The 23476-nt window shown below is 37.9% G+C and overlaps 1 protein-coding gene across 16 annotated transcripts in view; it reads left to right on the top strand.

Annotated features, from left to right (window-relative positions):
* Positions 1-23476, top strand: part of UNC80 (unc-80 homolog, NALCN channel complex subunit) — a 230144-nt gene that overhangs the window by 139898 nt on the left and 66770 nt on the right. For 14 of the 16 annotated variants that reach the window (XR_007718221.1, XM_050751390.1, XM_050751397.1 and 11 more), the window contains 9 exons: positions 2555-2662; positions 3816-3954; positions 7523-7704; positions 8277-8408; positions 11278-11464; positions 12310-12441; positions 17283-17426; positions 20288-20388; positions 21387-21473. Coding sequence is in view for 15 of the 16 variants with exons in the window: in XM_050751390.1 (XP_050607347.1) it covers positions 2555-2662; positions 3816-3954; positions 7523-7704; positions 8277-8408; positions 11278-11464; positions 12310-12441; positions 17283-17426; positions 20288-20388; positions 21387-21473 (1212 nt within the window). In the remaining variant the exon portion in view is untranslated. The remainder of the gene's footprint in view (positions 1-2554; positions 2663-3815; positions 3955-7522; positions 7705-8276; positions 8409-11277; positions 11465-12309; positions 12442-17282; positions 17427-20287; positions 20389-21386; positions 21474-23476) is intronic. The other 2 variants (XM_050751388.1, XM_050751395.1) reach the window with 1 other exon arrangement.

Raw genomic sequence — 23476 nt, 5'->3', positions numbered from 1 at the left:
GGCTTATACTTTCTGTTCCTGGTAGGCAGAAGCACAGAGTATCGGGGACAAATATAAATGCTCATCTTTGTGTGTGTGTGTGTGTGTGTGTGTGTGTGTGTGTGTGTGTGCGCGCGCGCTGAGTATTTTCCTGTATCTGCCTGGTTAAAATTCCTGTAATTTAATCAAGAAGTAATTGTTCAAAAGAATTCCTGGAGACAAAATGTCCAACCAAAAGAGAAAGTGGTGAAATATTTGAAAATTTTAAGAATTATATTTTTAAAAAATTGTAATGAAAAAATACTCATTAAAAAATCATAGTAAAATGAATCATTTAAAATTATGTGCCACACATAGCATCATCACAGTTGTGCTAAGATGCATGGGGGAAAAGGCTGAAAGGAAACTAATAATGGCTATCATTGGGTTGTGGATTGTATTAGTCTGTTCTCATGCTGCTATGAAGAAATACCCTAGACTGGGTAATTTATAATGGAAAGAGGCTTAATTGACTCACAGTTCTTCATGGCTGGGAAGGCCTCTGGAAACTTACAATCATGGTGGAAGGCAGCCCTTCACAGGGCAGCAGGAGAGAGAATGAGTGCAAGCAGGGGAAATGCCAGAAGCTTATAAAATCATCAGCTCAGATGGGCATGGTGGCTCACACCTGTAATCCCAGCACTTTGGGAGGCTGAGGCTGGCGGATCACAAGGTCAGGAGTTCGAGACCAGCCAGGCCAATATGGTGAAACCCCATCTCTAAAAATACAAAAATTAGCCAGGTGTGATGCTGGTGCCTAGAGTCCCAGCTACTCGGGAGGCTGAGGCAGGAGAATTGCTTGAACTTGGGAGGCAGAGGTTGCAGTGAGCCGAGATCATGCCACTGCACTCCAGCCTGGGCGACAAAGCAAGACTCCATCTCAAAAACAAACAAACAAAAACAAAAACAAAACAAAACATCATCAACTTTCATGAGACACACTCATTATCACAAAAACAGTAGGGGAGGAACCACCCCCATGATCCAATTACTTCCCACCGGATTTCTCCCATGACACATGGGGATTATGGGAACTGATGAGATTTGGGTGGGGACACAGCTAAACCACATCAGGAATTACTGAGACTTTTGTTTTCTTCATAATTTTTCTTTCTTTTCCAGATATGCTCCAATGTACATTTATTATTTTATAAATATAAAGAATAAAACAGAGAGATGCCAGTTTTTAGTATCTTGACTCTTTTGCAAGGGTCAGATACACCTGTACATTAGTATGGAAAACTATTCCTATATATGATTTTAGAACAGTTTTCAAACTATATAAAATGGGCATACTGTTTATGCTATATATTGCTTTCACATACACAGGGTAAAAAAGCAAAGCAATAGTTATCTCTCCAAATAATATGTGTTCCCACGTCTGCACCTCCATGATTTTTCCTTTAGAAAGCACAGCAAGAGCTCTGATGCACTTGTTTTCAAGTACGTTCATTTTAAAAGTTGATTCTATACTTGTCACATAATAGATGCATTTTCTTGGGTCTTTTTGTCAGAGTTTTGAAAGACTTTCTTGGAATATCCATGCACTTTTAGATTTGCCTTTTCTTTTAAAATATCTTTATCCATAACACTATGAAGCTCTGTTCAAAAATTCTTAAGAAGTTCATTTTTTTTTCCCTTGGCTAGAGGGAGAAAGTGTTTCATTGACATGCCTCTGGAAAAACAAATGAGCATTTATTCCATGTGAGGAGAACCATTCCCTCTTTGCACAGCCTGGAGTGCAAAAATAGAAGAATCAGGACTCTGGATAAATAAGCCTGCCTTCGTTAGGTTCAATCCTTCTCCCAGCTGCACTGTTCAGTCCATCTCTTGGCATTGAAGGAGTTAGAGGAAGAAATTGTCTTATCTGTTCTTATGTAGGTGAATCACCTGGTTGAGGAGACAATTTCTAAGAAGAGCTGTTGCCTCTTACAGAAGAGTATGGTTTTTGAAAAGAAATCATTTTACCTGCACAGCTAGGTCCTTGATAATGGATACTATGAACTCATACTTCCTTGACGAGTCCTGTATTTGACCTTTAACTTCCTAACACTTCTCTGTGAAATATTTTTTCTCTTTTATGACCAAGTTGTTCAACTTGTAGCATCCAACCCTGTGAAGGGACTATTGGATAGAGTGGATTTTATCTCACTTAATATTTTAAAAGATTTGTGTTTTTCTTGATGAAATATAATTAGCCCTGAAATGGAAATGGGGAGATCCTTGTCTTTTCCCTTTTCTGCTAATAACTAGCTTTGCAGTTCAGTCAAGTTCTCCACCTCTCCGGATCCCAGTTTTCTCAAAGGTCAAAGAGGACTTCATTACTCAATATCTCTAAGCTATTTTTTTATTATAAAATTAACTGCTTTTATAAATAAACTACTTTTATAAATTTTAGAAAATGTAGACCCACCAAAAGGCCTTTAATTATCCCTTCCACTAGAAGATGGTTGCCTGGAGAACTGCGGGGACATACAGCACTGTTGGGTTTTTAGAAAACACACCACTCTTCTTTACATATCCCTGTTCTTTTCAGTGCTCAGATAAGTCATGCCTGAGGACACCTTCTCTAAAGAAGAGAGTTTCAGATGCCAATCTGGAAGGAAAAAAAGATTCCGGAATGCTGAAGTACATCAGACTTCAGGTATTGGCACCTGGATCAGAAGGATTCATGGAACTTTTAACAGGGAGGGAACTCCAGACAGCCTATTTACTAATGTTTGGGACATACAGCGTCAGTTGGTACAGTGTTGGCGTAAAGCCCCTTCAGTTGGTGAGCAAGAGTGCCACCAAGTGTGCAAGAAAAAAAATCTTTTCTTGCTAGATAACCAGCTTCCACAGGCAAGGCTTGGGAACTTTGGTTCGAACCACAGCTCTCCCCACTGTCCTCACTGCAGGAGAGCTAACTTCCCACGTGTGTGTAACAGCTACACTTATGGGTTTTGGAATGAAACAGTCTGGGTTCACATCCCATGTCTGCTGCTCTGGCTCTGGGACCTTGGGCAAGTTATTTGATTTCTCTTGGTCTCAGTCACCTTATTTATAAAATGGGGGTTACAACACTAGACGTGTCCCAAGGAATTATTGCATGGATTAAAGAAAATGGTACATGTACCTACTTATCCAGTGCTTGACACATTGTTATGTTATTATTACAACATAAACTCTAAATCATTATCTCCCCCCCAAAAAAAACTGTTCATATTTTTCTGGAATGTGAAATGATGATGACTTGTCTGGAACCTACATTTGTCACCTAAATTGTCAGAAATAATGGATTAAATAGGATTTTGTGGGTTAATCTGGGGCAATAACCACAATGTATTATGTATTTCGAAGGGAAATGTCATGCATGTTCACACTGGCTCAGGTAACTTTTCAAATGGGCTTTTTCATGAGTTACAGGCTGCTTATAGTTTTCAGTGGAAATCTACTATTAGGAATGAAAATAGGAGCCTTTAAAAATCTATCAAGACTTTTAACACAAAGATGTATTTCCTGGGTTCTTTCTTTTCTCGTGGGGTTGTACTCAATCTATGGTTTACTCCTTGATGGTTGCAAAGCAATTTTGTGGTGAAAACATCATAAAATTGGTGGGTTTTTTTCTAATTATGCTTCAGTTAATAAGGTATAAAGCTTATCATATGCGCTGTCAACTAAATATGCTCCCATTTTAGAAAGTATTTTAAGGTCACTTTAGGCAATCAGAGAGAGGGGAAGTGGCTTTTAAGTTTCAGGAGAAGTGTAGTATTCACTGTCTTAAAAAATTTTAAAACATGATTTCCATCTTTTCCCAGGTGATGAGCTTGTCGCCTGCTCCCTTATCTCTGTTAATCAAGGCAGCACCAGTTCTGACAGAGGAGATGTATGGAGACATCCAGCCAGCTGCCTGGGAGCTCCTGCTCAGCATGGATGAACACATGGCAGGGGCAGCAGGTAAATAAAGACCCCCTGGAACCCTGCGCCTGCTACCACTGCCATTACTGATCCAAGTGTTTAAATAAGAGAGAGGGGCTTTCATTCTATTTTTGCTCCTAGGTCAAGTTAATGGCAATTGCTATAACTGTAGACTCTAGAGCTGTGTGCTATAGGAAGGTAGACCCAGGGTTTGTGTGCTGCCTTCCAATTTCACCATATGGTCTGCACCAAAGCATATGTCTCTCTCAGGGTGTTACCAAATGATAGAGAATGATTTTCCCCAGATCCTGCACTTTCACTATATTTCACAAGAGACAGAATTATTTTTTGTGTCCTCTCCTAGATTTAACATGCACCACCATAATTAACTTTATCAAATCTTATGTGAGTAATGTTCTATGTCCAAAAGGTGGTATCGAAGCAAATGTGTTAACATTTAAGTGATTTGTCCAAGGCCACATAGCTAGAGGTAAAATGTGTATTCTTCACTTTTCCACTTTTTGTACAGATCCCTAAATTTGTATGTGGTTATTTTAATTTCAAAATACACGTGATAAAAATTCAAGTAATACAAAATTGTATGAAGTTAAAAGTATTGCCCTCTCTCCTGTGACCCGCTCCGCTCTCCACATTCCCCAGCCCCCTTCCCCCTCCCCCCGCCATTCCTTTCCGCAGAGGCAACAGTTTTTAAGTTTCTCAGGAATCCTTCTAGGGTAAACTATGTGTAGATATATATATACACACACACACTCACACACATATATGTATGTATGTATGTAAGTTATATATTGCATGTTTTGTTTTTCATGCAAATGGGACATGCTGTAAGTGCACTTTGAATTTTTTCATTTATGTCTAGCAGACTGCTTTTAAATGTCAGTTTATAGTTTTACCTCTTTTTAATGGCTACAAAATATTCCACTGAATGAATAGACATATCATAATTTATTTAACCAAGACCTATTGATGAAAATTTAGGTGGAGTCCAGCCTTTTGCTCTTTTATACCACACTGCAATAAATATCTTGGTAAAATATCTTTGTTCACATTAAAGCTTAGGTTTTTGCTTCTCAGAGAGCACTATGGGAGTTCAGGGAATGGCACACTTCCCAAATGTGGGATAGTCATGGAAACTTAAATATAAACAAATGGACTGGCCTTTAAAGAACACCTAGAAGTTAGCCAGGCGGGGAAAATGGTGGGTGCAAAACTGGGTGAATGTGGAAGTGCACTGGGCTTTTTGGGAAGCCTGAGGAGACTGAAGACTAGCATGGCTTTTGTAGAGGGGTCACGAGTGCATAATATTAGAAAGGTGAGTAGGACTCAGCTTGTAACCGGCTTTGAATATCAGGCTTATGACTGTGGACCTTGCATTGAATTGTGAAACACCAGTCGTGGCTTCTGAGCCATAGAGCAATCTTGTATACAGAGTGTGAATTGTTACTAAGTTTGATACTGCAGCAATATGTGGAATACTTTGGTTTTAAAAACAGTGTTTTGTTGTAGAGGAAGGATGAAGAGAAGCTGGCTAATGGGTACAAATGTACAGTTAGGAATAAGTCCTAATGTTCAAAAGCATAGTAGTGTGACTATCAGTAGTGTGACTATCATTAACAACAAAGTATTGTATATTTCAAAATAGCTAGAAGACAGGACTTGAAATGTTTCCAACACATGGAAACAGTAAGTACTCGAGGTGGTGGATATTTTAAATAATCTGACTTGATCATTACAATCTATGCTTATAATGAAATTACCACATGTACTCTATGTGTACAAATATTATGTACATATTTGTAAAATAAATTTTTAAAATTTTTTCAAAAAGAAATAGTAATTTTTAGATGAAGGAGAGTTGGTAATATATGGTTGGTGACATGACACTGAAACTAAAGAGGAAGGCCAAAGTTAGAGGTAAACTTGGGGAACAAGTTGATATACATGACAGCTGAAATAATGAGAGTAGATGGGCTCTCTGGGAGAGGGTCAGTAGAGAAGAAAGAGATGAGGAATAACCACTAAGCCACTGGTCTTCTCCACGTCTAGAGAACCAAAGGAAGAAGCCCAGCTAGAAAAAGTGATGAGAAAAGTACACAACTCAAATAATCTCAAGCTGTGGAAGCAAAGGAAAATAGTTCTTCAAGGTGATTGTTATGAAGGTATTAAAAACTGAAAGGAAACAACTGCTATAAAACTACCTTTGGATCTGAGGATTTGTGAGCATTACAAGAAAACTTTTTCATGAGATTAAGATGGAACTCTGCAGTGACTTAAAGAATGAGCCGAGTGTTTAAAAAGTGAGGCAGGGTAGAGTACATTTTAAAGAAAAGCAAAGAAAGGAGAAAGAGTGGAGATTTAAGCACCTAGTAGGCTAAAGAAAAGTATTATCAAAAGATAGTGATTACAATAACTTGCATTTGTTATAGAACTAGATCATATTCGTTATCTTATTGATAAACCATTCTATAGATGAGCCAACTTGAGTCAGAGAATTGGAAGGACGTATCTAAGTTCACACAGCTCAAAGGGCAAGGACACCAAACCCAGATTTTCTGACTGCACAGATAGATGCCCTTCCCATTACAACTATATTGCCTCTATTTTTAAAAAACAACATGCATTAGAAATGTGTTGTACTTTTCACTACACAAAGCACTTTCTTATATATTCTTTTATTTTCTTCTAAAAACAACTTTGGAAGCAGGTATTAGTATTATTATTGTTCTAAAAGGTATTAGTATTATCATTATCACTATTGTTTTTCTGGGAGGTTTACCAATAAAGAAAATTGGAATCTAAGAGAAGTTAAGAGGCTTGCCCAAGATCTTTTGGCAGGGAAGTATCAGAACTACTAGGATTTAACCCCACTTCTTCTGGGACAACTGCCTAAACACATTGTTACGCTCTGTGAAAGAGAACATGAGAGATTCATGACATAATCATGTAGGGTATGTTTTTATAACTGCCACTGGCTCCTCTATCTGTATTATAAAGTTTATTTACAAAGTCATTATTCATTAGCTTTATAACTTACCGTGGAACTTGGCCTTTCACTTACTGATATTTGGCTTTTCACAAAAATTTTTCATGGTATTATGACTCATTAAATCTCTTTTGGCTTCTCAACCTCTTCTATCTCTGGGAAGGATATATGTTTCTAATAGAGTCTATGATGTGGAATTTTAAAAATGTAGCCAATGTAACTGAGGTAGTTTTTAAAGGATAACTTTATTTATTGTCCTTGGGTTACTAAGAGATGACTCTAGCCATCTCCTAAAAATCATACTTCAAGATGTACTTTTCTTATTTCATTTGCTTCCTCTGGCATTCGCTTTTCACTGTGAGTCAAAGGAAACTTTGCTTAGCGTGAGTAATTCTACTGAAATGTCATGTTGTTGCTGCCCTCGCACCAGCTATTGGAAGGCTGGGGGTGGTACAAAGGTTTGCTTTTGCCAGTGCTGGTAGCCGAGCTCCATATAGCTCAGGAGTCATTTTCATAAGATATAAGCAGTGTCCACTTCTCCCCAACCCCGGGAACTCAGCAGCATTTTAAAAGCATAGCTGATGAAATATTGACTGTCTCCAGCTGCCATGTTCCTGCTGTGTGCAGTGAAGGTGCCTGAGGCCGTGTCTGACATGCTGATGTCAGAGTTCCACCACCCAGAGACCGTGCAGAGGCTGAACGCTGTCCTCAAGTTCCACACGCTCTGGAGGTTTCGCTATCAGGTCTGGCCCCGGATGGAGGAAGGAGCACAGCAGATTTTTAAGGTGAGGGATACTTCTCACAGAGGAGTTACATTAGCAAACCCAAACCACTGTTTGTTTAAACCCTTGAACCTCAGAGTCACAGTGTGTGGCCAAAAATATTCTAATTTTTTCTCTCTGATTATATAAGTAAACCTAACATACATGAATGTATTCCTACTGTTAAAAAGTTAAAACACAGAAGAGTATAGAGTAAGAAAATCAAGTCTCTATAAACCTCAAAATCTCACCAGCATTTCCAGAGGTAAGCATATGAAAGTCTGGGGAATTATCTTCTAATCATTTTGCTATATATAAACTTACAGGTGTGTTTTGGAGGATGGGTGATAAACTCAAATAGAGATCATTTGATTGAAAGCCTTTAACGAATTAGTAAACTGAGGCCCAGATAGGTTCATCCTGTGCTCTATAACAGAAAATCTTGGCAAATAGCCCTTTTCTAAAATTCTTGCACATTCTGTGCGAAGTCACTTGGATCCTTAACACTTCCTAAGACAGATTGTGTCATTATTATACTTCAGCCTCATTCTAGCTTATATTCCCTCTCACCTAATTTTTCTGATGTCAACTAACAGATTCCGCCTCCCAGTATCAATTTCACCCTTCCCTCGCCGGTGCTTGGAATGCCATCTGTCCCAATGTTTGACCCTCCCTGGGTTCCTCAGTGCAGCGGGAGTGTCCAGGACCCCATTAATGAAGACCAGTCTGTGAGTAACACACATTTCCATTCCAATATCTCCAGGTTCCATGGTGTACATGTAAAAGAGAACAATTCATGTTTGCGGTAATTTGTTCATTCTCATCATAAGAATGTAATGATAACACAGAAACTTAGCACAAAAAGTCTTTGTCCTTGTGAATATAATAGAGGGAATAATATCCAGTAGTGAGCACTTGCAGATCTAAAAAAAAAAAAAAAAAAAAAAAAAAAGTATTGTTTTATAATCAAAGCAGAAGCCACCTTCTAAAGCTACTAAAAGCATTAGGCATTGATTTCTTGGCCAAAGGTAGCCCTTTTGCCTCTGTTTATTACATAATGAACATACTCATTTAACCAATAATATGTAAGCCAAGTTAAAGACATTAGCCCTGAAAAAATAAGAAAAAGAAGAGAGTTGGCAGCTATTTCCTTGTTTGAACCTTAGTTTATTCTTCATTTTGTCGATCATCAGTATCATCATCACAGACATCACTCTGAGACCCCTGCTCTTATTACTGCTATGTGTAATATAACTCATAAATGGTCAGATTTAGAACACAGTCCATTTATAGACAAAAAACAAGAATATGCACCTTTTGAAAACACTGATCTTCAAAATATGCCTTTTTCACCTGTTTAATAGTATTTTTCTAAATTACAAGAGTAATGTAGAAAATTTGGAAAATAAAGCAAAAATAGAAAAAAGAACACCTCTTTGCACAAATCTATCATTATTTCCTTGCATCAATTCCTATGGGATTTATGACAATAATAAAATAATAACCGTTAAAGGTTTTTGATGCATCTCACAAAATATCCCCAGAAAAGTCATATCACTTTGTCCTTATAGAGTAGAATTGAAAAGTATCTTATTAACTAATGTTATTATTTTAATTGCCACTTTGAATGGCCAAAAACCACTTACTGTTTATTTTATTCACACTTCTTTGAAAAAGTTAGTTGAATATATGAAATTAGTTTGAACATCTTTCCATATTACTCATAGCATTTCTAGGCATTTGTAGCTTTCTTTGGAGAACTGTTTTTTAAACTCTTTCCTATCACAGTATGCCCATTTTATTTTAATTCTACCTTCATATCTGATGGTACCTTGCCGAAGGGAAATACACACCTGGTTCTTCTCCCACATGGGCAGTAATTTCAGCATCTGAGCCACCAACATAAAGATCTTTGATTTGTCTCCTGAAGAGGTGATGGGTTCATCTGAGCTGGCCACAGTCTGTATTCCAAGCTCACTGCAGATTTGAAATCAAGTCCCTTGATTTTATATCCAGTTATTTTTCTCATTCCACAGTTCTTACCTTATGCCTTAATATAATAAACCAGCTTAGCTACCTGGCTCTGAAAATGGATTGTACTAAAAATACAAAAATTAGCTGGCCATGGTGGCAGGTACCTGTAATCCCAGCTACTTGGGAGGCTGAGACAGGAGAATTGCTTGAACCCAGGAGGTGGAGGTTGCAGTGAGCTGAGGTTGTGCCATTGCACTCCAGTCTGGGCGACAAGAGCGAAACCCCATCTCAAAAAAATAAAAAATAAAAAGTAAAATAAAAATGCTCTCAATTGCTACTCTGTCATTCAACATAGGAAACCTTTAGTCTTACGTTAAGATCCTCCATAAAGGGATTGTCTACAAATGCAGCCCTGTAGAAGAGTGATCAACATCCCCTGCCTGTCTCTTAAACACCGTGTGACTATAAGCCAACAAAGAGATGTGGAATTGCCATTGTGTATAAACATTACTTCAAGAGGTTAGAGAAGAACTCCAGTGATCACTTCTCTGCTCAGGGACCACTGACTCTGTCTTCAAAGCTCTTGGAGCTCTTGGAATTTGTCTGGGCATAAGCATCATGATTAAGACATGAATAGAATAGCTATTTTACAGTGAATCTTCTTTTCTTCATTGTTCCTGATCCTTCATCTATGGAGGAGTGAGTTTTTCTTAATATTTTTCCAGTATGCTTTAGCTACTGTTAGAATCAGATTTTATATTCAACCTTAGTAACACTATCAGCTCTCATAATTTTCATTCCATAACTTTGTTCCTACAAATATTATTAAGTGTTTATAGTGTGACAGATACTTGAGCTACAGAAATGAAATAAGCCATATAACTAACTGGCTTATATGAGAGATCTCTTTCTTCCTCCTTTCCATGGTTCTGACTTTCAATTTTATTAACCTTATGAAATAAATGTCCTTCGTTTTTTTTTTGAGACAGGGTCTCGCTCTGTTGCCCAGGCTGGAGTGCAGTGGTGTGATCTCCACCTCCTATGTTCAAGCAATTCTCATGCCTCAGCCTCCTGAGTAGCTGGGATTATAGGCATGTGCCACCACGCCCAGCTAATTTTTGTATTTTTAGTAGAGATGGGGTTTCACCATGTTGCCTAGGCTGGTCTCGAACTCCTCACCTCAAGTAATTCACCCACCTCAGCCTTCCAAAGTGCTAGGATAACAGACGTGAGCCACCACACCCAGCCTAAAATAAATGTCCTTTTAAAAACAGATCAAAAAATTCTAGAAAGGAATGGAGTACTTATAAATTTTATTTGATCTTAATATTTAAACAGGAAATCATTGATATCCCCCCACATCCTAAGATGAAATAGGATTCTTTCCAGAAATTATAGATGTTCTTGAAGAATCATTCTGATTGAATGAAAAAAAAAAATAGCTTAACTATACGCAGCTTGGAAATTTGGTAAAAAGACAAATATCCATGAAACTGGATCATGGGTATCCTAACATTTCCTGAGGACAAACTACTACATTTGTGTGATTCGTTCGAACACTCTTTATGCCTGTGACCTTGCAGAAAAATTGCTATTAAATGAGCTTGCTTTATGTCTCCACAGAAATCCTTTTCAGCCCGGGCTGTGTCCCGCTCCCATCAAAGGGCAGAACACATCTTAAAGAACTTGCAGCAGGAGGAAGAAAAGAAACGTCTTGGTCGAGAAGCCAGCCTCATCACCGCCATCCCCATCACCCAGGAGGCCTGCTATGAGCCCACATGCACGCCCAGCTCAGAGCCGGAAGAAGAAGGTGCCCTCTGCACACAGGATTTCTTGGGGGGCTGAGTCTCAGGGAAATAACGTGCTCTGAAATTAACACTGACAATTTTATGTGACATGAGGTGATATGCCCCCTTCCGTCTCTCTCTCACTTCCTGACACTAACCAAACTTTCTGAAGTTTAGAGTTAGCCATTTTCAGAGGTGGACATTAGTTACATTAAATGAATGACTTGAGGAACTGCTGAATCCAGTAGGTGTATTAAAGTAAATGCAACCAATCTTTCAACCTTCACAAGTGCAGTTTGTCAGTTGGTATCAAAAAATGATTAATCATTCTGAATTGAGTGATTCTCTGCCCTGCTTTTGTAAAAACTTCAGGGGATATTTTCTGTCTTTCCTCTGTAGAGCTTTTTTAATTTTTATTTTTCCTTTTTTTTTTTTTTTTTTTTTTGAGGTGGAGTCTCGCTGTGTCTCCCAGGCTGGAGTGCAGTGGCGCCATCTCCGCTCACTGCAAGCTCCGTCTCCCGGGTTCATGCCATTCTCCCACCTCAGCCTCCCAAGTAGCTGGGACTACAGGCGCCCGCCACCACGCCCAGCTAGTTTTTTGTATTTTTAGTAGAGACGGGGTTTCACCATGTTAGCCAGGATAGTCTCGATCTCCTGACCTCGTGATCCACCCGCCTCGGCCTCCCAAAGTGCTGGGATTACAGGCTTGAGCCACCGCGCCCGGCTATTTTTCCTTTTCTAAGTACACTCAAAAAAATTTAAGCCTTATGGTCTGAGAGCAGTAAGCATTTGTGATATAAGAGCAATGTGATAATGATAACTGTTTTGTTATAAAGCCAAAGTTCACATTCCCCATTTTGTTTGCCAGTAGAAGAAGTCACCAATCTGGCATCCCGTCGACTGTCTGTGAGTCCATCCTGCACCTCCAGCACTTCCCACAGGAATTATTCCTTCCGCCGCGGGTCAGTCTGGTCAGTGCGTTCAGCCGTCAGTGCTGAAGGTGTGTCCTCTTGCATACGTTTATTTCTCCTGACTTACGTGGTTTGAAACACTTCCTGGTTAATATCATTATCTCACTTGATTACACTGTCTTCATTAAATAACTTGTCTCATGACTTGACATTCTAAAAAAATTAGCATGACATTCTTTAAAAAAATATTGTTGATTTACCTCAGCAATGTCATTTTTAAGTTGGCTCTATTTTAATTACATTGCATGTAATCATATTGCTGAGGGTTCAGAATACATTATTCTAGACAGTTAATAGTTTTCCACCTAGCTACAGTATATTACAACCAACTGGGAAGCTTAAAAAAAAAGTTCCAACCATACCTAAGACCAAATCAAAATCTCTGAGGGTAAGACCCATCAATGTTTTTAAAACCTCCTCAGCTGATTTCAGTGTGTGTCCCTAGTTTTGTTTTTGTTTTTGTTTTTAATTTTAACCATCCCTGTGGGTGTAAAGTGGTAACTCAATGTGATTTTTATTTGCACCTCCCTAATGACAAACGATATGGAGCATCTTTTCATATGCTTATTGACTATATGTGTATCTTCTTGGTAAAAGTGTGTTCATTCAATCTTTTGTCCACTTTAAATTGGGCAATTAGTCTTTTTTTTTTTTTTTTTTTTTTTTTTTTTTTTTTTTTGAGAGGAGTCTCGCTCTGTCCCTCAGGCTAGAGTGCCGCGGCGCGATCGCGGCTCACTGCAAGCTCCGCTGCCAGGGTTCACGCCATTCTCCTGCCTCAGCCTCCTGAGTAGCTGGGACTACAGGCACCTGCCACCACGCCTGGCTAATTTTTTTGTACTTTTAGTAGAGACGGGGTTTCACCGTGTTAGCCAGGATAGTCTCGATCTCCTGACCTCATAATCCACCCGCCTCGGCCTCCCAAAGTGCTGGGATTGCAGGCTTGAGCCACCGCGCCCGGCCTAGCAATTCTTCTTTTAACTGTTAAATTATGAGAACTATTTATACATTCTGTATATAAGTCACTTATCAGATATATGATTTGCAAATATTTTCTCCCATTTCATAATTTGTCTTTCTACTTTCTTCACTTGATCTTAGCCAAAAGGCTGAGAAGTGAGTGTCTTTTTTACTTTCTTAAAGGTAACTTTGAGGCACACAAGTTTTTTATTTTAATTAAATCCAATGTGTGTGTTTTTTCTTTTGTCATTTGTGCTTTTAGTGTCATATCTAAGAAACAATTGTCTAATCGAAGGTCGCAAAGATTTACTCCTATGTTTTCTTCTAAGAGTTTTAGCATTTATATTTAGGCGTGTGATCAACTTTGAGTTAATATTTGTTATATTATGAGTTAGAATTTTACATTTAGATAACTAGTTGTCCCAGCACTATTTATAGAAAAGACTATTCTTCTCCCTTGAATTTTCTTGGCACCTTTGTCAAAAATCAATTGAACATTAGTGTATTTATGGTCTTTCATTTCTGTTCTACTGATCTGTATGTCAATCCTTCTCTCAATACCATGAAATCTTGATATGCAGATATTTGTATAATTGTTATGTCTTTCTGATTGATCATTTTATCATTATAACATGCTCTGTTTTGCCTGTAGTAAAAATTTTTCACTTACAGTATACTTTTTCTAATGTTAACATAGATACTCCACATCATTTTTTATTGCTGTCTGTATGGCATATCTTCTTTCATCCTTTTCTTTCATCTTATTTGTGTCTTTAAAACTAAATTATGTATCTTAGAACATAACAGTTGATTCATATTTGTTTGTTTTTATCCATTCTGCTAATTTTGCCTTTTGTTTATTTAGTCAGTTTACATTTATTGCAGTTTTGGATAAGGTAAGATTTATGTCTGCCATTTTAATATATAACATATGCCACGTGAAAGACATAGTTTTATTTATACCTTTATCTTATAACTTTATAAGATAGTATGTTTTATATAAAATGTATAACATATTAAAATAAAACATATTTATAATAGCTGACAAAATCTTTGTCTAGTAAGTTCAACATTTAAGCTTCCTCAGGGTTAGTTTATGTTGACTGCTTTTATTTCTGTGTATGGGCAATATTTTCCTGGTTTCTTATATGTCTCATAACTTTCATTGAAAAATGGACAATTTGAATTATATAATGTGGCAACTCTGCAAATCAATTGTCCCCCTTTCCTCATGAGGGTTTTTTGTTGTTATTGTGTTGCTATTTGTTTGTTTAGTAATTTTCCTTGACTAATTTTGTAAAGTCCCTAAGCTTTGTTGAGTATGAGCACTGAAATCCCCACTTGGTTGCATTAGTGGTCAGGTAATGATTAGACAGAGATTTTAAGTGCCTCGAACTAATAAGTCTTCCAGGTCTTCCAGCCTTTACTGAGGACCACTTTGGATGTGTTGAGGCACATCTTCAGTGTTCCAGTAGTTTAAAACTCTGCCTTAGCCTTCATTTTTGTACTTTCTGTTTGTGTAGAGTTTAAACGTTAGCCAAATATGAGAGATCAGGAATTTCTCAGGTCCTTCCTGGGCATGTGCACAACATTGTACACATGTACAGCCATCTAGATACCCAGGAATATGCCAGTGATTTGCAAGCCCTCTAGAAATCTCATTCCCCAGATTTCCCTTTTAAGTTTTTTGTCAGCCTCCAGCTTCTCCCAACTGATATGAACACCTCAGACAGCTACGATGTTAAGTAATTGTTGCTGATTTTTTCTCTTTTTTTTTTGTAAATGCCCTGGGGATAAAGCTATTTGCACTAAGTAAGCTTTGAGTCAAGCTAAATAAAGACAAATCCTGTGAATAGGGATTTTCCATGGGGTTCTAGATAGGTCAAGTAGTGACAATTCTCTGGTGTTGAGGCTTTTAGGGAGCCCCAAAACTGCTCTGCCCATCCAGTGGCTACTAGGCTGCTGGTTTTCACACCTACAATGGTTGCAAGGTTGTCAATTTTCAAGGCTCCTAAGGACCTAGGAAGAGGGAGAGGTGAGTAAGTAGGGCAAGTTAAAATGCCAGAAATACTACTGGTCTCACCAAGAGTTTACGTTTCTTTTTCCTTTTTTTTTTTTTTTTTTTTTTTTTGTTTGTTTTTTTAATACATGGTCCTCAAATAGTTCCAAGCTTTTGGTTAATTTTGAAAGCTCCGAAAAAAAAGTGTATTTCACAGTGTTCTCATTGTTTTTATGGAGGAACAGATTTCAGGGATCTATACTCCACTGTTGCAGAAGTGCTTGGCCCACTATATCTATATACATTTTTAAAGATTTCCGTATGCATCTACTATGAGGCTGTGTCCAGAATTTATTCCTTCTGGTGGGTTCTTGGTCTTGCTGACTTCAAGAATGAAGCCACAGACCCTCACAGTGAGTACAGCTCATAAAGGTAGTGCAGACTCGAAGAGTGAGCAGCAGCAAGATTTATTGTGAAGAGTGGAAGAACGAAGCTTCCACAGTGTGGAAGGGGACCCTAGTGGGTTGCCACTGCTGGCTCAGGTGGCCAGCTTTTATTCCCTTATTTTACTTTATTCCAGCTTTTATTCCCTTATTTGGCCCCACCCACATCCATTGGTCCATTTTACAGAGCACTGATTGATCCATTTTACAGAGTGCTGATTGGTCCATTTTACAGAGTGCTGATTAGTGCATTTACAATCCTTTAGCTAGACACAGAGTGCTGATTGGTGCGATTTTACAGAGTCCTGATTGGTGCATTTACAATCCTTTAGCTAGACACAGAGTGCTGATTGGTGCAATTTTACAGAGTGCTGATTGGTGTGTTTACAATCCTTTAGCTAGACACAAAAGTTCTGCAAGTCCCCATCCAACCCAGAAGCTCAGCTGGCTTCACCTCTCAAAGCCAGAACTGAGAATGACAGTATAAGTCTCTTACCCTCTGGTCCACAGGCCTTCTAAAATTCCAAATAGCCATGTAAGTTTTAATATGAGAATCAAACACTCACAGTTCTTTAGTGCTTTAGAAAAATGACATGTATATTTTCATATTAATAAGCTGTTAAATACCTTTTCTATCTTCCTCGCCTACTAAATCTAAACTTTTTCCTTTATTCCTATATGCAATTATATTTATTATTAATTTGTTATTGTATTTATCAATGAGGATGAAAACATTAATATGAGTGGGCTATGTCATTCTTATCCTAAATGCATGTGTGTTTTCTTCTACCCCATATTACTGCTTACCATCTTGCACACACTTACATGCACACAACCAGTTGCATCTATGAAAAATGTCTTAGTCTCTGCTTAGAATTTTATCTTCATTGATTTAACATTCTGAGCTGATCCACATGTCCCAGAATGTCTGTGCTTTGCTTCTCTACCAAACAAGAATAGTGGTACTTGGAAAGTGGGCTGGTTTTTTTGTTTGTTATAAAATGCAGAGGCACTTTGTGTAATGTCATCTTTTTTAAAATGTTGGCATTTTCTCATTGGTAGGATTATGCTGTTAAATAAGTAGGCCTTGAACTGAGAAATGTTGCATTAAAATTACATTACTGAGGCCAGATGCAGTGGCTTATGCCTGTAATTTCAGTACTTTGGGAGGTGGAGGTGGGAGGATTGCTTGAGCCCAGGAGTTCGAGACTGACCTGGGCAACATAGTGAAGACTCATCTCTACAAAAAATAAAAAAAATTACATGTGGTGGCACACCTGTGTGGTCCCAGCTACTCTGGAGGCCGAGACAGGAGGATCTCTTGAGCCCAAGAAGTCGAGGCTGCAGTGAGTGGTGATCATGCCACTGCACTCCAGCCTGGGTGACAGAGTGAGACCCTGTCTCAAAACAACAATAACAACAAAGAATTACATTACTGAGAAAAGCACCCTGATTTTGTCTCCCATTTTAGATGAGGAACATACCACTGAACACACGCCAAACCACCATGTGCCTCAGCCCCCACAAGCAGTGTTCCCAGCATGCATCTGTGCAGCAGTACTTCCCATTGTTCATCTGATGGAGGATGGTGAGGTGCGGGAAGATGGAGTAGCAGGTACAGTTTTGAACAGTTGGATCATCAGTGATATTCTTAAGCTGTTTATCTGATAGAAGACAGTAGGTTGCTCTTAAACACATTATCTACTGACCACGTGTTGAACTGTTTTATGCATATATTATAATTAAAGATTTCCAACATACTGCACTAACACTATCACTCTCTCCACTTCCTTCTCCCTCTACCTTTATGGCCAAAAAATTGCATTTAAAATAGATAGTTGGGTCCAGGAGCATTGTTTGTGACCAGAGAACAGAACACTAATTTGGCCACATAGAAATCAAACAGTCACTTTTAGCTATTAACTTGACACCACTAATACCATCTCTCTTATGTGATTACCTTTCCAGATGTACTAACTACCTAAAAAGAATAATTGCAAAATGAAACAATAAAGTAAGGGAAAACATGAGTAACATTTGTGATGACAAAGGTTAATTTCTTAACATTACATTTAGAAAAGCTCTTATAACTCATTCATAATTTTTAAAAACCCCATTAGAAAAATGGGCAAAGGATATAAGCAGGCAATCCAATGGCCAGTAACACCTGGAAACAACATTGTTGTTTAAAACAGTAACTAAATCTTACATTTTGGCTACAAAGTTGGCAAAGATTATTTTAAATGAAAATATCTATTGCTGGCGAAAAAGCAGGAGAAAGAGCATCCTCATACTTTGCTGATGAAGTATAAAACTCTGTACAAGCATTCTAGAACAGAGTTTCATGATATGTATCAAAAACCTTAAAAGTGTGAAAAATTTTTGACATAGATCTGGCTTCTAGCAATTTCCTGACATTCATGAGGGCTATATAAAGGACGTTGTACATTGATCATTATTTAAAATAAAAAATTTTAGAAAGACTATAAATCCCTAATCATAGTTAATCATAGTACCTCCATATGATAACATTCTGTGAGCACTGGAATTGCATTCTAGATGAATATTAATATAAAAAGTGTTAATATATTGCTAAGTAAAAAACCAAATATCAAAGAACATTTTCTATATATAGTACTATTTTAAAATACATGTAAGTAGAGTGGGCATGGTGGCTCATGCTTGTAATCCCAGCACTTTGGGAGGCCGAGGCAGACGAATCACTTGAGACCAGGAGTTCGAGACCAGCCTGGTCAACATGGCAAAACCCTGTCTCTGCTAAAAATACAAAAACTAGCCAAGCGTGGTGGCACATGCCTGTGATCCCAGCTACTCATGAGGCTAAGGCAGGTGAATCGCTTGAACCTGGAAGGCGGAGGTTGCAGTGAGCCGAAATCGCACCACTGCACTTCAGCCTGGGCAACAGAGTGAGACTCCATCTCAAAAAAATAAAATAAAATAAAATAATGCACGTAAGTATATGTTTCATGTATGTGAAAGGACGTACTCCAAACCGTTAATAATTGTTTCTGTGATGAGTGGACTTCCCAGTCTTATTTTTCTCCTTGCGTTTTTTTGTATTTTTCATGTTTTAAGCATGAAACTGCCTTACTTAAGCAATGAAAATAAAAATAATATGAACATTTTGAAGTTTTAATTGATACATAATAATTGTACATATTTATGGGGTACAGTGATATTTCAATACCTGTATACAATGTGTAATGATCAAATCATGGTAATTAGCATATCCTTCACCTAAAATAGCATTTCTTTGTGTTAGGAACACTCACAATTCTCTCTTCTAGCTATTTGAGAATATAGAATAAATTACTGTTACCTATAGTCACCCTCCTGTGCTAAAGAACACTGAAACTTATTCCTGCTATCTAGCTGTAATTTCGTATCCATTGACCAACCTTTCCCATGCCTCCCTCCTGCCTACCCTTCCTAGCCTCTAGTTAGCACTATTCTACTCTCTACTTCTGAGAGATCAACTTATTTAGCTTCTACAAAGAGTGAAAACATGCAGTATTTATTTTTCTGTGCCTGGCTTATTTCACATGTGAAGATATTTTTGTAATCAATTTCAACGTGAGAAAAACTCACACCTATTTTAATTAGTTGTAGAGACACATGAAAGCTACAGCTCTGGATTTATATTTTTGTTAATATTATGTATATGTCCTTTAACTTTAATTGCATGGTTTGTTTCTGAATCAAAAATTGGTATCATTTATTTGAAATAAAATTTATGCTAAATTCTGTATTCCTACTTTTGAAAACCAATGGATTTGGGAAACACATTCAAACTAAAGACCATTTGGTGTTTACTGGCCCTCTTTTTTACCCACCTGCTTTCTTAGTCTGGGCACTTTTGGACAATCTTAGCCTGACCACTTTCCCCACGGAAATAGCACTTTCTTTCTCATTAGGATTATTTATTCTTAAGACTTCCTCATTAGAAGTGAGAACCTAATTGTTACTGGCTCAACTACTTTATCTTGCTGAAGGAGATACTGTTTGAAGTATTCATGTGGACAGAAAAAAAAAAATCCCTAATTCATATGCATTCTAAACCAAAACATATTTTCAAAAACCAAATAGTCCTTCACAGTTTCTCCATAAAATAAACAATAAACTATGACTGCAATTTAATAAGTGCTTACTACTGCTATTATTGGGGTGATTTCCACAACAAAGACAATTGCATATATTCACAGAGATATTCTTTGCAAAAGCATGGCTGATACCTGAAGACAACTCCTACACTTTTTGGTAACCTGTTCTTTACATATGAAAATGTTCAGAGACAACAACCAAGAGAACAAATATCTACCTTTCAAAAGAGAAAAGAGTTCACAGAGCCTTTTTAAGGCAAAAAGGAGATACTAAAGCTTGTAAATTGTCAAATACTTTATCTCATAGACTTATCTCCATTTAAGACAAATGTTCAACTTTCTTTCTCTTCTGAAGTGAGTGCTGTGGCTCAACAAGTCTTATGGAACTGTCTAATTGAAGATCCATCAACGGTTCTTCGACATTTTCTGGAAAAACTGACCATCAGCAATAGACAAGTAAATTCCTCTTCCTTTTTAGTGTAGCTCTGTGGCTACAAGTGTGAACACTGTTAAAATCATGCAAAGAACTTTGTAGTGCAGTGCATGCAACTCAATGCCCTCCAATACACAGCCAATAAGTACTTTTTAAATAATGATAATGATGAGCAATACTTAATTGCTGTTTTCTTTTTAATTTCTCCATTAATTCATGCTTCCATATGTGTATGTTACATTGCTAGTGAGGATCCTAAAATACTGCAAGATTAAATTAAGTATAATGTTCCTACTATTGAGTACCTTCATTGAATTCTGATTGCTTGGCAGTCTGATACAGGTATGATTATTAGAATATGTTAAAATTTTTCATTAACCCAAATCCTGATTTGTCAGACCACCCTGTAAGAAATAATATGCCAAATAAAAGTAGTTTTTTAAGCAATGGCAAAATACAGCAATGATTAAAAATTATCTGTTCATTTATATACTATAGTCATATTCACTGGAAGGTTAAGTTTAGTTTCTGAAAGGTAAAGTTAATTACAGACATTTCAATCTATCCTCTTGTAACCTCTCTTTTTCTCTTTGACTCAAAATCTAGAAAGCAGAATTAGGAAGTTCACAAAAACCTGGTTTGTTTAATGATTTTTCAACATAGGTCCTCCTCACATTCCCATCGTATCAGGCTACCATGGCCAATAGAGTTAACTAAATATACAACTTTCCTGTGACTTGCCTGTGACCCACACACACAGTGTCAATTTAAAAAGAACAAAGTCGTGTGCTGCTCAGTGATTTTTAAGTGTTAGCTCCTAGGAGAAAGGTGTTCCAGATGGTTTAAATACTACTTAACAAGTATCACCTATACTATATGAAAATCTTGAACATAATTAAAATCAATATGTGGGCAAAAGTAAGAAAAATCCCTCCCCCAATCCCGAATTTTCAAGAAGTTAATTTTATTTTCTACAGCATGGCAGCTGAAGGAAACATTAAAAATTCCGTTCCTCTTTCAGGATGAGTTAATGTACATGCTGCGCAAACTTCTCTTGAATATTGGAGACTTTCCTGCTCAGACATCTCACATCCTATTCAACTATTTGGTGAGTTATAAATGTTCATTTCCAATTACGAAGCAGCACCATGATGAAAAGGTCTTAGGAGATTTTTTTTCAATAAATTTCCATTAATTATGTCACTAAAGGCAAATTCTGGTCAACCAAATTCACCTACGCTTCCCTATACTTTCTGTGTAGGGAAGCCCCTGCCTGGCATACTCTTTGGCATATGGAGGGCAGTCAATAGAAATGTCAGTTTCCTCTCTGTCTTCCTTTAGCAATATATAACTTCCTTATGTTTGTTCTTTATTTTGGTTTTCTGTTGAGAAAACATGTGTTCTTTTAGTATTTTTTCCTCTTTTCCTATCTGTGTTTAAACACACACACACACACACACACACACACACACACACACACACACACACACACATGCAACTGTTGTCCTAGATGGAAAGTTTCTGTGTATGTATTTTTCCATGGCAGCGTCTATGACAGTTTTAACTGCCCTGGCAGTTCTTTCCTGATCCTCTGAGACTTACCAGTTCTTCACATTCTTTTTGTAAACCCCAAATGAATATGCAGTTTGGGGACTAGAACCTGATGACTACTGCTTGAAACTGCCCCTTAATCCAGGCAGACCAATAGCCAAATTAGTGTCTGTGCTGGGCATACTCCTTCAGTTATCCATATGCATATGCATCCCTAGCAGGGTGATAAATTTAACTCACACCACAACCCCCATGTGCAGAGAACATTTGTAATTCCTTTCTCTTGTCTAAGACTAATTTGGTCATCTTCCTCCTGAGTGTCTACTTGCTGGTTGCCAAGGGAAAAAATATGAATAAATATCCAATCCAGATTTAAGTTCAGACCGGTACCAAAACATAAACAGTACTTTTTGGTGGTTTTCAGTCTCTCTTGGATAAAAATGCATAGTCTCTAGGAATTCTCCCTCCTTCCCACTGCTTTTGTCTCTATAGCTATGTGGAGTTGGGTAGAATAAAGACCTTCGTTCACATCTTACCCCTTGCATTTTATCTGAGTCGTTCGTTTGTGAGACCATGTTCTTCGGCTGGTTGCTGGATGAGCACAAACTCAAGCCCATGGCTACTGTCACTCAAAGCCTGTCTGCTCCTGGAAGTGTTTGCTGGGAGATTCAACCTCCCCTCAGCTTCTTTGGGTGCTTTAGACCCCTTGAGTTCTTGCCATGAGTCCCATATGGCTCTAACATAGGAAGTCCACCAGCTACAGCAACCCGCTCAGTGACAACAGCCTATGGCCGTTCTATCTGGAAAGCTTTCCAGCCAAACATCCACTACTTCTGGGTTCTGTCTACACCATACAAAAACCAAAGGTGGATTTGGAAAGCGAAATGTTAGGGCCTCCCTCAGTTTAAGTGTGTGCCCTGCTAAAATTTACACTGCATCCAGGTTGGTATGGAAGGAGCCCAAACAGGGACTGGAGGCGAGAGTGCTTTCAGTGTTTCTTTCGCTTGTCCGTGTACCTGCCTCTTCCCCCAGGTCACTGAATAGGAGAAATGCTTGCCCAGACCATTGCTCTCCTCCATTCTTTAGCTCCGCAACAAAAATATTTTTAAAAGACCTTGATGCCCAGATAGTTTTAAAAGAAATAAATCTCCAAATGCTCAACTTACAGATACGCACTAACACTTGTTGAGTAAATCTGCCATCTCAACCATTATTCTAGCGCACACAAGGAAGACCCACCCCATCATCCCAGAGCTTACCAGGCTGCACTGACAGGCATGTAGGTTGGAGAAAGAATCTGTATTCTATGTTATTAATAGTTTTAAGAAATCGATTTTTCTGATTGATCAATGCACTTTAACCCATAGAACTTTCTATCTGGTCCTATGTTTTATAAATTTCTATTAAGGGTGAGAGTTGGCCATCCTTAGGGTGTCCAGCATTTAGAACACCAAAACAAATTAGGTTTGCAACTCTGATTCTTTCAACATAACTAGAAAGTTTTCCAGGACTACAAAATTTTTGAAGAAACAGTGGCTAAAACACACAAGAAAAAAAAAA

This window comes from Macaca thibetana, chromosome 12, assembly GCF_024542745.1.
Source record: "Macaca thibetana thibetana isolate TM-01 chromosome 12, ASM2454274v1, whole genome shotgun sequence".
NCBI lineage: Eukaryota > Metazoa > Chordata > Mammalia > Primates > Cercopithecidae > Macaca > Macaca thibetana.
This window is presented reverse-complemented; position numbering and strand designations above follow the sequence as displayed.